This window comes from Neltuma alba, unplaced genomic scaffold (genome assembly GCF_004799145.2).
Source record: "Neltuma alba isolate B1F8T4 unplaced genomic scaffold, ASM479914v2 tig00011119_pilon, whole genome shotgun sequence".
NCBI classification, from domain to species: domain Eukaryota; kingdom Viridiplantae; phylum Streptophyta; class Magnoliopsida; order Fabales; family Fabaceae; genus Neltuma; species Neltuma alba.
This window is the reverse complement of record NW_021635856.1, coordinates 31725-46584: the sequence shown is the minus strand read 5'-3', so window position 1 is coordinate 46584 and position 14860 is coordinate 31725. Positions and strand designations below refer to the sequence as shown.

The following is a 14860-nucleotide window of genomic DNA, read 5'->3' as shown; positions in this document are numbered from 1 at the left end:
AACCAAATGAGGGGAGGGGCTCATTTCCCCTCCCCTCTAACCAAACACACCCTTAGAGACAGAGGAGAGAGAGTCATAACGTGACAATCAATACTGTAATGGTGGAATTTTAAGAAAGACGTGGCATCATAATCTGGTTTTAAGGAATGGCCATGTGCCTGTGGGGGATCCCTGGGGAAGCGTCTTCTTCCCCCAGATTCAAGATCCTGCTCTTATTTATATATTCCTAATCCCAATTACAAGCATCCATACCTTAATTTCTTTTTCATATGAGTGTGTCTCATGTCAATGTTAAATTTCTCTCATAATTATTGTAAGAATCCATTTTTGAATTGCTCAGGATGCTTAGTCACCAATGAAAGACTCAAAAAGTTAAAGTATAAACTTAGACATTTGAGTTTATGTCAGATTTTGTTTTAGTCTCTTAAATTTATAAATTTATAAAGTATTAGTATATTTTTAGTTGTTTAATTTTCAATACCATTAATTTTCACTAACAGAAAATGCTGATTCAACAATTAAATGATGATAAATCAGGCTGAAATTTTAATTACTTAATATAATGATTTTCATATTTTAAAGTTAAAATAAAAACAAAAAAGGGTCTTCTCCTCTGTCACAATGGCGTCTCCTCCTCACGTGCTTCATCCTGATCTATCGGACGCAGCTCTTAATCAATAGCGTCCGAGTTGGTTGTCACAAGATTGGAAGAGGCCCTACTGATTTCAATGAAATCGTCCAAGGGGCGTGGAAGCTGTTCTCGACTATGTTCTAAAGATAACTGATCTTTTGGTAATTTAGGGGCTATAGTAGATACAAATTTATTTTTATCTGCCATTAGTATCACTTCCAATCTTTGGTACACGAGTCAGATAACTAATTGAAATGATTAAAAAAATTAGTTAAATTAATTATTTATAATAAATATGTGTTGACTTTTTTAAAGTATCCTTATTTGATCATATACATTTGGGTAGAAATATATTACAATCAATAAGAATATTTTTAAAAACACATTATAAATTTGGGAGATAAAAGGGATTGGACCAAACCTTATATTTAGAATCGCTAACCAGCTCTTAGATTTACAACCGGAGATAGTATGTCATTAGGATTATTATAACATGGGACTTTGTTATCGCTTGAAGTGTTAAAAAAAAAAAAAAACGAAGGTCCAAAGAAAGAAACAACAGAATCAGGGGACTCGGTTCTAAGCTTTAGGGAAGACATCGCATTGCCGTTGAGGAGGAAGGATAAGAGGCCGATGAGATGTCAGGTCAAGGCCGAAAAAGAAGAACATGAGGAGGCCATCTTGTCCCCAGTAGTGGGAAATGGCGGGAGGGGCAATTAGAGAACAAAGAGAGGCTAAATTTACAACGGCGTTGCATCCGTGGAGGGGTCACTATATAAACTCAAGAGATTAAAATAAAACTTGATATAAACTCAAAAAACCAAATCTATGTCTATACCTTAACCAAAATCATATCAATAGGCTATAGATCTAGTTGAGGAGGCTTAAGCCATTTAAGTAAGAAGTCTCCAATTTAAATTACTGTCCATTGTACTTGATAGTGTTTGAATCTGACCCAACCAAACCACCTTCCTGTCGCAACTAAAAAAATATTTGGATAGAAACTAAACTATAGTTTCAGAAGTGTATACAAAATAAATATGTGGAGAAATTTATCTCGATATGTGAAAAAATATTTTTAAAAAGCACTTTTTATAATATTCAAACGCTTCGTAGGTGGGATCAATAAATAAAACGTTGAGCACGTGAGCCAATTGAGCGGGGCAACACCTCAACAAAAGATTATATTCCAGATCCCCACTAATATTCTTATCACAGCTGGCTTCTGTGTGCACATAGACATTCAATTTCCACACAAAAATTAGACGGAGTTTCAATATTACAGCGTTATAGAAAACAGGAGACAGTACTTACTAATACCACTATTATTTTTTTTTGATAATATGGACAAAAATTTAACTGTGAAAGAGACATTAGCAGACAATTCAACTTGTCTATTAAATTTTAAATCTTAGTAAGTAAATATCTTGTTGATCGTTTTTGGGATGCCCCGCCTTCTTCCAAACCACCAAAAAAAAACCAAAGAAGGGAAGAAAGAAAGTAAGAAAATTCCACACATCACGTGGGGTGTTTAAATTTCGTGAGAATGCGTGTACATGTTGTCCAAGACTTGCAAATACACAGCTCAGTATGATCCTGCACGAGTTATTCAATTTACAATTCATAAATACAATTTTTTTTAACTAAAATTTGTAAATAATACTATATTCGCCTTTTAATGTAAGACCTAATTGATTAATTTAAAGATTAAAAGGCTTGATAAATTATTTAATTATAACATATGTTGCATAATCACTTTGACATACTTATATGTATTATTAGATTGTATATCAATTTATAAATTAGACATATTAATTTGAAAAAAATAAATATAATACTTTAAAGTAGTTTATTTAACTACTTTAATCTCTCAAAATTAATCAATTGGATGTTATATTAATGACCGGACGTAATATATTTTTTTTATATGTAGATATATTAATATGCAGATAGCCTTTCTGTCCAATGAGTGAGAGGGATGTTGGAAAAAATAAAACAAACTCACTCTAATGGAGGAGTTTGATTGAATGACAACATTTTTACTAAGATTGCATAAACAATTGATTTAAACTCCTCTCTCAATCATTGGGTCATGACAACCAATAAAAGAAGATGATATGTTTAAAGTTACTTAATTATTGTCATAATATCATCTTTATATATAATCTGATATTTAGTGGTGCTAAGAAAAAAAAAGGCAAAACTAGAAAATTAAATGAGGGTATTAAGGAAGTGATTAGAATGGCGTTTAGAAGAATGAATAAGAAGAGACCCACAGAATGGTGGGGTTGATGTGGAAGTGTGCCACCGAATTGAGCACTGGCTTTTGCCAGCTTTTGCTTTCCCCCTCGCCATGTGGCCCCTTTTTTTCCATTTATTTCTCCTCTTATCTATCCATCTTTCTTCACCTACCTACCACTGAAATCCCATAGCTTTCAAATTTAACCTCGGCTTTAAAATAAAATACGGGGTATTTGGGAAACCCAAAACCATGGTTTCAGAAGCACTTTTTCGTAAAACGAGGTAATTTCCTTCACATATTTACTTTGTAATTCGTAAAAGCACTTCTGAAACTATGATTTGGTTTCTATCCAAACACCCCCAGTTTAGGTTTGAAATCGAGCATCAGTGTGTTGGAGAGAGGATCAAGATAAGACAAGCAAAGGGAAAATAGGGAAATTAGGGCTCTGTTTCAAGTTTGAAATCAAAGTAAATTTTTGGTTGAAAAGGAAAGAACAATGTAGGGACCAGGTTGAATCGGACATGATGGCCCCAAAAAGCAACCCACTTGCTGCAGAATGCAAACAGGTGCTGTGTTGTTTCAGCGGGGATCTCTTTCCACCATGCCTTTCCTTGTCATTGACTCTCACAATTATTGCACAGTGGATTTCACTCTTTATATCTCATTCACACCCACCCCAACCCAAAAAACAAAAAAAGACCTGAGGATCACTATGATGAAAATCTTAGCAGTGGCTAATATTTAGGTAATATATATGTTTCCTCCACTCTTGATGCCATGCACAGCGGAAAGAGTGATGACATGACATGTTGCTATTTTGGTACTCTGTTTCTGGTAACATGCGAGACTTTGAGAAGCAACCAAAGACCTGAAACCCTCGTATTGTATATGTCTTCGCCTATCACGTCTTCTTCGGGAAATGCCCTCAACGATTCGAAAGTTTGGATTCTAAAGTAGGGGGTTAGTTGGATAACAATTGAATTTGAAATCGTTCCAATCAAAATCATGACCTTTTATACAAAATGTCCTTTAACGTGAAAATCACTCTCAAGACTCGGCAAGTTGACTTAATTTATGGTTAAGATTCAATGTGTCTGTTTGGAAAGGTTTAAAAAATCCCCTATAAACACATTTAACATAAATCGAGATAAAATTTCTCTCACATACTTATCTCATATTTCATAAATTACTACTCCTCCGGTCCTAAATGTAAAACCCTTATACTAGAGTGTATAAGAATCTTACATTTAGGACTGGAGGAGTATTAAAAAACTACTTATAAGCTGTTCCAAACAGACCTAATGTTTTGTTCCATCCTTGTCAGCAAAAATTCGAATTCCGTTTTGTTTTCCTGGCAACGTCAATAGGCCCCAGGCTCCCGGTAAAACCCTTGACTAGCTTTATTTGAAAATATTTTTTTGGTAAAAATAAGAACCTTCTTCCAGTGGTAGAAATTAATCCTTCTTGAAATACAAAATGCAAAAAAAGAAACCCTTGTAAATTTAATCCTTCCACAAGATTGACTTGTTTTATTAATAATAATAAAAACAACCTATGACATATTTGCAAATACTTATATAATTGTGATAATTTTTACAAGTTATTATGTACAATTTTTTTTTTTTACTTTATTTCATTTTATGTACTAAACCCATAATATGATAATTACCACTTCTAGTGAAATAATAAATTGAACGCTACTCGACAATAAAGAATGTTTCTAGTACAAATTTTTAACAATACAAGAAAGATGAATAAATTACACATTAGGTCATATTGAAGCACATATTCAAATGAGAAATTTAGGAACTAAATTACAGGATCATTTTCAAATCCCCATGAATGGGAAGAACATTTAATTTTGTGATGATTCAGAATGAATCTTTCTGAATCAATTCCCAAATTATGGGAAATCATTGTGTGAATACTTCTAAACATGATCTTCTGATGATTCAGAAGTAACGGATTCCTTCATTTTGGGGTATTTATCAGGCAACTTAAACAAAGGATCATCACCCGCAGATCCTTGAAATGCAAGCCCTAAAGAAAATCCAAGAGCTCGTGCCACCGGAAATGCAACTGCATTACCAATTTGAATGTACCTAAAAACAATACCAACACACACAGTTTGCTCTCCAACATTTTCATGGCGTGCTAAAGTTGATTTTTATTCTTAAAATGCTAGGTAACTGTTAGCTAGTTAATCAGATTTAAATATCATCATGAGACAGTTACCTCTCTTTGACAGGCCCGTAGAGTTGATAGTAATCTGGGAAACCTTGAAGTCTTGCATTTTCACGAACGGTCAGCACTCTGTCTTGTTCCGGGTGTAGAATTGCCTATTGAAAAACAAAGAGTTCTACATTATAACATATTCTTAAGGTCAAAATGCTTGAGGAAAAACAAAGATATTTCCCCCTTTTTTCGGAAAATTGAGGGAAAATCCTCCATTGAAAATTTATCGGGTCCTTCTCATTGATAAAATTTGTCACGGGGTACTTTTCCCCAATTTTCTCTTTTTTCAGAGAAAAGTTACCATTCATAAATTTGAACCAGATAATTTGTACTCAGCATACTTGATTATGTGGCTCTGCTCTTGTCACAACAGTTGGTATGGTTTCATCCCACCACAATCTTGCAAATGGTCTAAACATATCAACAAAACCACTCCAACATCAGTGTTTCGAAAACTAGGCCCTTTCTACAATCAAATTAACTAAGTACCAAAACGTTGGATCCAAATCATCATAAGGATTACTTACTTGGATGAAGAACCATTAATAAAGGACATGGCATAATCTGGAACCTATGGAAACAATTCAAGAAACAAAGTAGAGATAAAGATCAAACATCATAGAATTATAGAATGAAAAATCATAGGAGAATTCATGAATGGATAAGCACACAAGCTTATTACCAGTGGCTTTCCTGATTCTAAATATACACGTTCTACATCAGGGTCCCATTCAACCCTGTTATCTGATCGCACACGTACACCAGGCAAGTCCCTGAAATTTGCACCCTAGTGGGCAAAAAATAACCAATGCTGAAAATTAACATTATGATCTTTTGTATGAACAACATTTTTCTTGAAATAAGTATGTCCATTAGATAAAGAACCTTTCTTTTGGGGATCTGACACACGCGTTGATAATCGTCGTTATTTAATTCAAGTGGACGATGATCATATATCATCTTCTTTATTGATTTTGAACTCTCTGGAATACCTAACATTTCTGCAAAAAGCAAACGTCTTAATCTAGCAGCCGCATATCACAACAGGAGTAAATTGTCATAAAAATAACTGCTATATAAATTCTATCTACAAACAAATAACTTAAACCATTTAATGTATCATTACCATTTCTGTTTAATCTAATAAACCGCTGAAACTCTGTCTGGGGAGGTTTACTATAGGGTATCTCATCACGACTTTCATCATTTTCAACCTGAAAAACTTGTAAAATGGCAACAAGTTACTTACCAACTATTAAACAGTCATTACAAAGCAACAACAAACAGAATGGTTAAACCGTACAGGAGGCAGATCAGAGATTGCATCTTGTAACAAAAGCTTTTTCTGCAACTGGACATCTGCTCCCGCGTCATGACCAACAAGACTTGTCTGCATATGATGTGTCATTCAGCAAATCACCTCAATCAAAAGGTACAAATCTAGATAGCTAAGAAATTTCCTAGATGTATAATTACCTCAAACTCTAAAGGAATGACGCCTCTTACTACAACATCATGAGTTGGAAGTGGAAACTGAGGAAGCTTCTGCATCAAGTGAATAAAAAAACAATTGACATGAACTTCAAGACTCAGCTCCAAAAAAAAAAGAACTTCAAGACAAAAAGACACAAATTACTACTGTACCTCAGAAGGACGGGCCCCCCAAAGAAAAACACGAAGGCGAAACTGGGGGAGACCGTAGGCGCCAGCGGCCATTATTCCCATGCGACTTTGATAGTTCATCTGAAGCAACCGACCCAATGCATACCTCCCAAGAAATCCATTAGAAAACTTCACAAGATCGACGACGTTTTCCATCAATACAAACTTGGGCTTCAAGTATTCTACAATGTCCATGAATACAACAAGTTGCTTATTTTTTTCATCGCTCAAAGGGCTTTCTTTGTTCCGGAAGCGGTTAAAACCACTAATGCCTTGGCATGGGGGTCCGCCACAAATCACATCAGCATCTCCCTAAATATCAGATGTGATGGTAGAAAAGTCAAACACTGAACAATAACTTCAGCCTTTTCGTTTGTACAATTCAAGCCAAACTTACTGGTAAAGGTAAGATCTTCTTGTTGAAGCCTTCAATGACAAATTCCTTTATAGTTTTCTTGCAATTACTGTAGTAAAACCAATACTTAAATAAGTTAAGTTCGAATCGTTATATAAACGATGGAAGCACTGGGAAAAAACCAGATACAGTCCAATTTGGCATCGCAAGGCTTGTCTAAAAGTCAAACTTCATTAGACCAAATTATTGGGTGGCTAAAATTATTTATTTAAGCAAAAGTGCACCAACATACAAAGCCACTTTGCGGTCATATTGAGTTCAACTCATCATTCCATAAGATACACCAATTTGTAAGTTTAAATAAGCTATATTCAAAAACTTCAAAATTTGCATCGATAGTAGGATTCCGACCATTCAAACTAACCATCCATATCAGTTACCTTCAAATTTGGACTACATTATTTTGCTGAATTAAATTGCAATGTGCACTGCATGCATTTACATGAATAACTACATACAGCATATGACATCGTTTTAAGATTATTCATATTTTCTCTTACCTTAGACCCTCAATTGGCTCCCAAGTGTCTTCGTCAGAATCATAACCCTTCCAGCTGACCTATATGAACATATTAAAATAAACAAAAGTGTTTTCAACTTCAGTAGTAGAAGACAATGAAAGCAGGGTGACAGTATAAGTTTAATCAATTGAAAGACAAAAATACAAGGTGAACAAACCTTCAAGTACAAACCCTGCTCTTTTTTGTTATTTGGATCACCATAGCATATAGCAAGCACTTTTGAAACTTCAAATACTTCACCTTCTTCATCACTTTCATCTTCTTCACTGTCGGTATCATCATCTTCTTCTTCTGCTGCGCTAAAGAGATCATCGTATTGATGAGGTACATTGCTTTTGATCAAAGAAAAATAATTACATAGTTTCTCCCACTCCTTCAATAATGATAGGAAATTTTCAGCCATTTCGTTTCTAACCTGGTTTGCAAGGTAAAGATGTGTAGAAGTTAGCATACAAGAACATCACGGCACAGTATCAGTCACAGCTAAAAAGTAAATTCATGCGTAAAACAACAAATAAATAATGATAGATACCTCTGTTTCAGGATGGTTCATTTCCAGACACTGAGAAGCATATCTGTTCAGGTCCACAGCCCATTTCTATTAAAAAACGAGAAGCTAATATCAGGTCAAAATTAAGAGAGGCAATAAAAATATAAATGTATGTTGTGAAATTTTTGGTAAAGAGATGACTTACAGTTACAAGGTTCAAACCAGACAAAATTCCACCGTGACACAAACCAGTTGACATTGCACCACAACCTGAGTATAAATCTAGTAATTTGACCTCTTGTTCTTTATGTTCTTCAACTTGAGAAACTTCTTCAAGCATAGAGTTATGCACAGATCTTCCTTTTACGTCCACCTCAGAAGATATGGTTGATGATGTCTCACTAGCAGCTTCTCGACTCTCTGAGTTAATGCACCAGTTATGAGAAGCAATCTGAATTGATCGTTAACAAAGAAAAGGATACAGATAAGAGAATAACCTGATGGCAAGTTAACGAATGTGGAGTATGGCAGAAGATACAGCGTATCACAGTAATAATCACAGGGTGGGATTAATTTCTTCTTGGCATCCAAATCCATCTGTAAATAAACACACAAGTAAAAATTTACCACACACAAGAACACGACTGAAAAAAAAGAAAAGAGAACAAAAGACAAAGAAAGAAAATGTGCAATTTGATGGTGTACATTTAGAGGTACTCTAGCAATGTTTAGCCTTTCAACAAGACAATCAAGAGGATTATCATCCCGAATTTCTGAAAAGAAAACTCGCTTTGGATCTATTAAATATCCAAGGTTCTTGATAACCTGGAAAAGTAGGAGGAAACATACAAAATTAGTAAAATAGCACGCATAACAATGGTTTTCAAATTCTGATTTGATAAGAATAAAAATATATCTTACAGTGTCTTCCGCCCTATAATACCATTGTGCTGTGAAGTACAATGCGCCATCAACAGCTTCAAACATTTCAACGATCTTACAAATATAATTCAGCTTCCCATCTTCAGCCTAAATCAACATGTATAAACGACATCAAAACAATGTTAGTCACAAAAAATACAACGCACACCATGCGGAAACAAGTTGAATTATACAATGAATCCAACATCTACTTATGCACATAAAAGCAAACAAGTGAAACTAAACATATTGAAAATCCCCTGCCTTTCAAGTGCCATCAAGTTGAGACTTGAGAGGTCCACCTATAATATCCTATTGTAACATTCACTTCTTTGATCCATAATGTATCTCAGCAACAAAGCAGAAACCAAGACGATGACAATAATAAGTCTTATACCACTAGGTAAAAAGCAAAAATTGAGACATGACACAAAAGTATGGGATTGGCCAGAATCTTTTATGACACAGCTTGTTACAATATTTTTGCAAGGACAGGCTCAATTGGTTGACCTATCGTTGAACACTGTAATTAAAAAGTTGAGCATAATGGCATAATGCAATTTATGTAGCCAATCCCACTCCGTGGGATAAGACTTGTTGGTGCTGGCTGCGTATAGGCTCAATTGGTAGAATTAACCTATGAGGATTTTTGGATCTACTCATATTAATGATCCTAAGCTAATGAGCATTCACTAGTTGCAATGCATCCTTGCTTGGAGTTGCAACAACTTATTTGACTCCTAATGTATCCCAACCCAAAAAGCAGCTACTTCAATATACAATTCCTAACCAAAGTTAGCTAGAATAAAACTTCACTTGTAAGTTATGCATGGCATTGTCACAAATTATTCTGATCTAACAAAAGTAATTTGAAGTTAAACATGATTTGGAGGTTAAAATGGGAGATCAATGGAAAAGTTCAAATATTTGAGATCGATTATACAAAAAAAAAAGGTGAAATTGACAGAGATGTTCACCTCAGAATTCAAGTTGGATGGTTTAAATGAAAAAAGGCTACTAAAGTTATGTATGATTGAAAGGTACCTAATAAAGTAAAAGGAAAGTTTTATCATACTAGTATGAATCCAGGAATGCCATACGGTAGCAACTATCAGACTTTAAAGAGACAACAAGAGCATAAAGTAGAGGTAGCAGACTAGCAATGATAAAAATATTGAGATGGATATGTGGTCATACAAGAAAAAATAATATTCTAAATGAACATATATGAGAAAAGGTTGGAGCAGCATCTACTAAAAAGAAAATAGGAGAAAATCATTTTAAGGCATAGAAAGAAGGTCATTAGGTGCACAATGAGTAGGGCAGATCAAGTGATATAAAACCCTCTAAAAAAAGGTAAAGGAAGATCAAGGAGAACACTCAATGACATTATGGAGCAAGACTTTTTAATTACCAATTTATTTAAAGATTTGGTTATCGATAGAGCACAATAGTGTCATGCAACTTATATAGCCAACCCCACCTAGTAAGGTAAAGCTTATTGTTCTTATAACAAAAGTAATTGCACAAATGTCAATGGTTATCTATATAATGAATGATTTATTTTAACTCACTTTCACATGAGCATCATCATTAAGCTTGTAATCAATACAATCATCTACTTCTGCTTGTGTATAGTGTCGTCGAGCTTGAATAATCTCCTCGTCAACATCACTACACATAAGACGTAAGTCAAAACGTCACAAGAAGATGGGAACAAATATTTAAATGTTAACAATAAAAAGGAATTCTACTCAATGATGGATGTAACACCAAAATCAACATATCAATGTCAACAAGTTTACAATCCAACGTTAACTTACTTGTTTGCATTTGATCCAACAGATTGCCTCTTTTTCTGAAAATGAAAGTGAGAATTTTATATTCAAATTAAAATTGATAGTGGTGGAAACAAAAGATTCGTCAGGAAAACTCATCTAAGATTACACACACACACACACACACACACACACAAAGATTGATGGCAGACTATTGTTTGAAATAGATCTCAAATTTCATCTTCTGTATTAAAACACCTGCAACTCGCCTCGTGATTTATTCAATAGGCAGACTTAACCACTTCACCATCATAAGAAATCTCCATAAACCAAAATTACACGTAAAAAACATTTTACAATTTACAATGCACACATAAACTACTTGTTGCAAAATGGGATTCTCAGAGGTCAGTGGAGTTGACGTTGTATGGGATATAGGATTAATGATAGAGGGTAGGTTTGACTGATTTTTTTTTCAAAAAAATGGCCACGTCGCAACACAACAGGAGAGAAATATTTCCACAGAAGAATATGGTTTACTTTCTCAGCTAATTGCCTTGCCTCAATGACCAGACAGAGTATATAGACGCACATTAGGTGATGCTCTAGCATCTAATTACGTTAGCGACAAACCAAACTTTAGTCTATCTCAGAAAGAACGTATAAAAATGTTGGAGATACCTGAGGATGCACCATTCATAATCCTATTCCTAACGTATTTGCAGTTTCAAAGACTTTGGGTTCTATGCGCCGTTCAAAACGGTGGAGGATACCCGAGGATGCATCATTCAAAATGCACACCCAAACAAGCAATAATGTCAACCATTAACCAACAAGAGCTATCTCGAGTGAACACCGAGATGGCCAACACTCTCCTTCCCCCAAAAACGTGAACTGGAGGAAACAGGTCCACGCCTATCCAATCGCCTCTTAAAACCAACACCAGGCAAGAGCTATCGCGACAAAATCCCTTAATCCATTCGACACGTTCCTTCCCCCAAAAACGTGAATCAGAATAAGCAGGTCCATATCCATCCAACCACCATGACACGAGTGCTATAGCGACAGAATCCCTCAGATCCATTTATTTCCACATAGATGGACCGCCCGTCCATCAGAAAACTCAAATGAAAACAAGAAAGAAATGGAAAGGACGACAAAAAAAGGACACAGCACAGACATCCTCCCATCCGGCTTAAGCCAGAGAAGGAGACGCCATGACACTCGCCCGCAGGACAATAGCCAAACTCCCGCCGCTTCTTATTGATAATTCTTTATTAAGGCGAGTAGTAAACTGTTAAGGTAGTAGGAATCTCTCTTTATTCAGTGCTATGAGTTCTCCTTGAAGTTCAACAGTACTGGTTCAATATAACAGACATCTGGCTAAAATAATTTAGTTCTAATATGATAACATCAAGCGGAAGTGGGAATCGATTGAATATAGTTATCCTAAATTGAAGAGTAATGGAGATTGGGATAGAGTCCCGCTGCTGAAAACAGATTGCTTTTGTTAGCGGAATCTAGCTCCCTCATGGTTGTTTGCGTTAACGCATTGGGGGAGACATCACAAACCTAATTTATCTCTTTTCTTTTTCTACAGGTGCTGAAAATGAAGTTTTCAGCTCATAATGGGGAATCCGAAAAACAGTTCTTTGAAGAAAAAATAGTTTCGCCAAAATGAGGATACTTTAGAGTTTAAATTAGGAAGCTTTACAGGGAAAATGTACCTTTCCCTTCCCCTGGTACCGATGGGGCCAGCGTTGCCTTGCTTCCTGGTCGGGAACTGGTTCTCCGAGAAATCTACCAGTAGGATGATCAGCACTAACACGCGTCTTTGAAGAAGGAAGCAGTTCGTCTGCCCCACGCTCCAACTCCTCCGTCTTCTTGAACTTCTTGGAAGACTTGCCAGAGGCTGAAGCAGAACCAGCGCTGGACTCTGTTCTGCGTTTGCTCGGCATGGCTGATGCACCCAGATCGCGGCGGAGGAGAGAAGCAGGGTTGTGCTGTGGCCACGACACGCGGGAGAGAAGGATTCTTATGTAAATGAATGCCAGAAAGATGAAGGAATTTATAGAAGGCGCTCAATTTTAAAGATGGTGGGAGGAGGGCGGGAAGGCGAAATTCAAGGCATGTTGACTTTAATGACCTTTGTGAACGTTAAGGGCCTCCGGCGTGTTTGGCGATGAGGCAAATTAGCGAAGCAAATAGTTTCATGAAAAGGTGAATATCTCAATGTAATAATTAAAATTTATTTACATTACGCTTTTTTTTAAATTTGCAAAATATGTGAAGTTTTCAGTTACTTATTATGAGGGCCTAGGTGTGGGAAAAGACTATTAATGCGCGGATGCATGTGTGTTAATGTGTACACGTAATTCATATAAGAGATAGTAAATAATAAATGCGAGCAAAGGAGAATGAATCCATTTGTGATTTGATATTTTAAGTTATGGTATTTTATTCTCTTTATGCATAAATTATAAGTGCAGAAATTCAAATTGGATATATTACTAATTTTAACTGAAATTGTGATAAAAATTATTTTATTAGGAAAAATTGTAAAAAAAATACCTCTTGAAAATCAAAATTTCAAATGAGCTTTGTTTACCATATTTTAATAACAAGTGACAACACTTGAAAAGCAAATAATAATATATTTTTATAATAATTTCTGATTTAGGATTTTAAAATTTAAAAGGTATTTTTATCCAACTAATTAGAGGCCTCATGCAGTGTATAAAGATCTAGAAATTTAAGCGTAATACTTTTTACTTTTTTTTTTTTTAGATAACAAAAGGCCTCGGGTAACATATGAAGACCTAGAAATATGGGCACATATTCTAAAATAGAAAACCAATAAGTACTAGCTGTATAAGAAATGGTATTTTTTAATAGAAACAATATTTTAATATAATTTTGATTGAGACTAAGACAAAAAAACTTATTTTTTTTGTCCACTTCATTTGTTATTAAATATAAAATGTAATCGGGAGTTGATTTGATTCTAAATATAAGATTTTCATCTATTTTTTTTCAAAATTTAAATTTTCTTTGTATACCACTGTCCCTTACGTTGCCAACTTTAAAAGGGATTTATAAATTATAATTTATTTTTTATAAATAACTAATTTAACTAATTTTATATATATTAATAAATATATTTAAAATAAAAGGAGTATTTTGTAAAACAGCGAGAGGCCTCGTGCTATGCATGATGGCCTGGAAACATGTGAGAAGAAAATCAGTAAGCGTTACTGTATAGCTTAGAAATATGTGCATAGAAAATCAACAATAAACGTTCCTTGATAAGAAACAGTTTTAATAGAAACCGTATCGTGTATGAGGGCCTAAGAAAATCAGTTAGCGTTATTTGTATAAGAAACAATTTAAAATAACGAAAGGCTTCGTTTATTGTATGAAGGCCTGGAAATATGGGCACATATTCCAGAGCATTAGCTGTATAAAAAATGATATTTTTTTAATAGAAATTGTATTTTAAGATAATTTTAACTGAGATCAAGACAAAAAAACTGATTTTTTTTTTTATTCACCTCCTTTGGTCTCAAATGTTGAAGCTAACTGAGGAATGATTTGGTTTTAAATATAATATTTAAATCTGTCATGTCTTTCAAATTTTAAATTTTTTTATATGTTATTGTCGCTTACTTTGTGCATTTTAAAGGGAATTTATAAATTGTAATTCATTTTTTATGAGTAATTAATTTAATTAATTTTAATTATATTAATAAATATATTTAAAACTGAAGGATTATTTGTTAAAACAGCAAGAGGCCTCGTGTTTTACATGATAGCCTAGAACATTTGTGCGCAGAGAATCAGCAAGTGTTACTCGCATAAAAAACAATTTTAATAGAAACTGTATCATGTAAAAGGGCCTAGAAATATGTGTACAGAAAATTAATAGTAAAACGTTTCCTGTATAAGAAACAATTTTAATAAAAACA

General features: G+C 34.5%; 1 protein-coding gene across 2 annotated transcripts; it reads right to left on the bottom strand.

Annotated features, from left to right (window-relative positions):
* Positions 1 to 4545: 4545 nt before the first annotated feature.
* LOC114761339 (DNA (cytosine-5)-methyltransferase CMT3) lies at positions 4546 to 12918 on the bottom strand. Of its 2 annotated transcripts, none has more exons than XM_028950684.1 (21): positions 12623 to 12918; positions 10941 to 10975; positions 10692 to 10803; positions 9118 to 9225; positions 8902 to 9021; positions 8694 to 8793; positions 8402 to 8616; positions 8239 to 8304; positions 7864 to 8121; positions 7686 to 7744; positions 7168 to 7234; positions 6753 to 7082; positions 6585 to 6653; positions 6412 to 6498; positions 6235 to 6322; positions 5994 to 6109; positions 5791 to 5895; positions 5636 to 5679; positions 5450 to 5519; positions 5109 to 5212; positions 4546 to 4975 (listed from the first exon to the last, which is right to left on the bottom strand). In XM_028950684.1, the coding sequence occupies exons 1-21, from the start codon at positions 12851 to 12853 to the stop codon at positions 4804 to 4806; spliced, it is 2556 nt and encodes an 851-aa protein (XP_028806517.1). In that variant the 5' UTR covers positions 12854 to 12918; the 3' UTR covers positions 4546 to 4803. The 2 variants fall into 2 exon arrangements, with proteins under 2 accessions (XP_028806517.1, XP_028806518.1); XM_028950685.1 differs by having other exon boundaries at positions 10692 to 10791.
* Positions 12919 to 14860: the final 1942 nt, after the last annotated feature.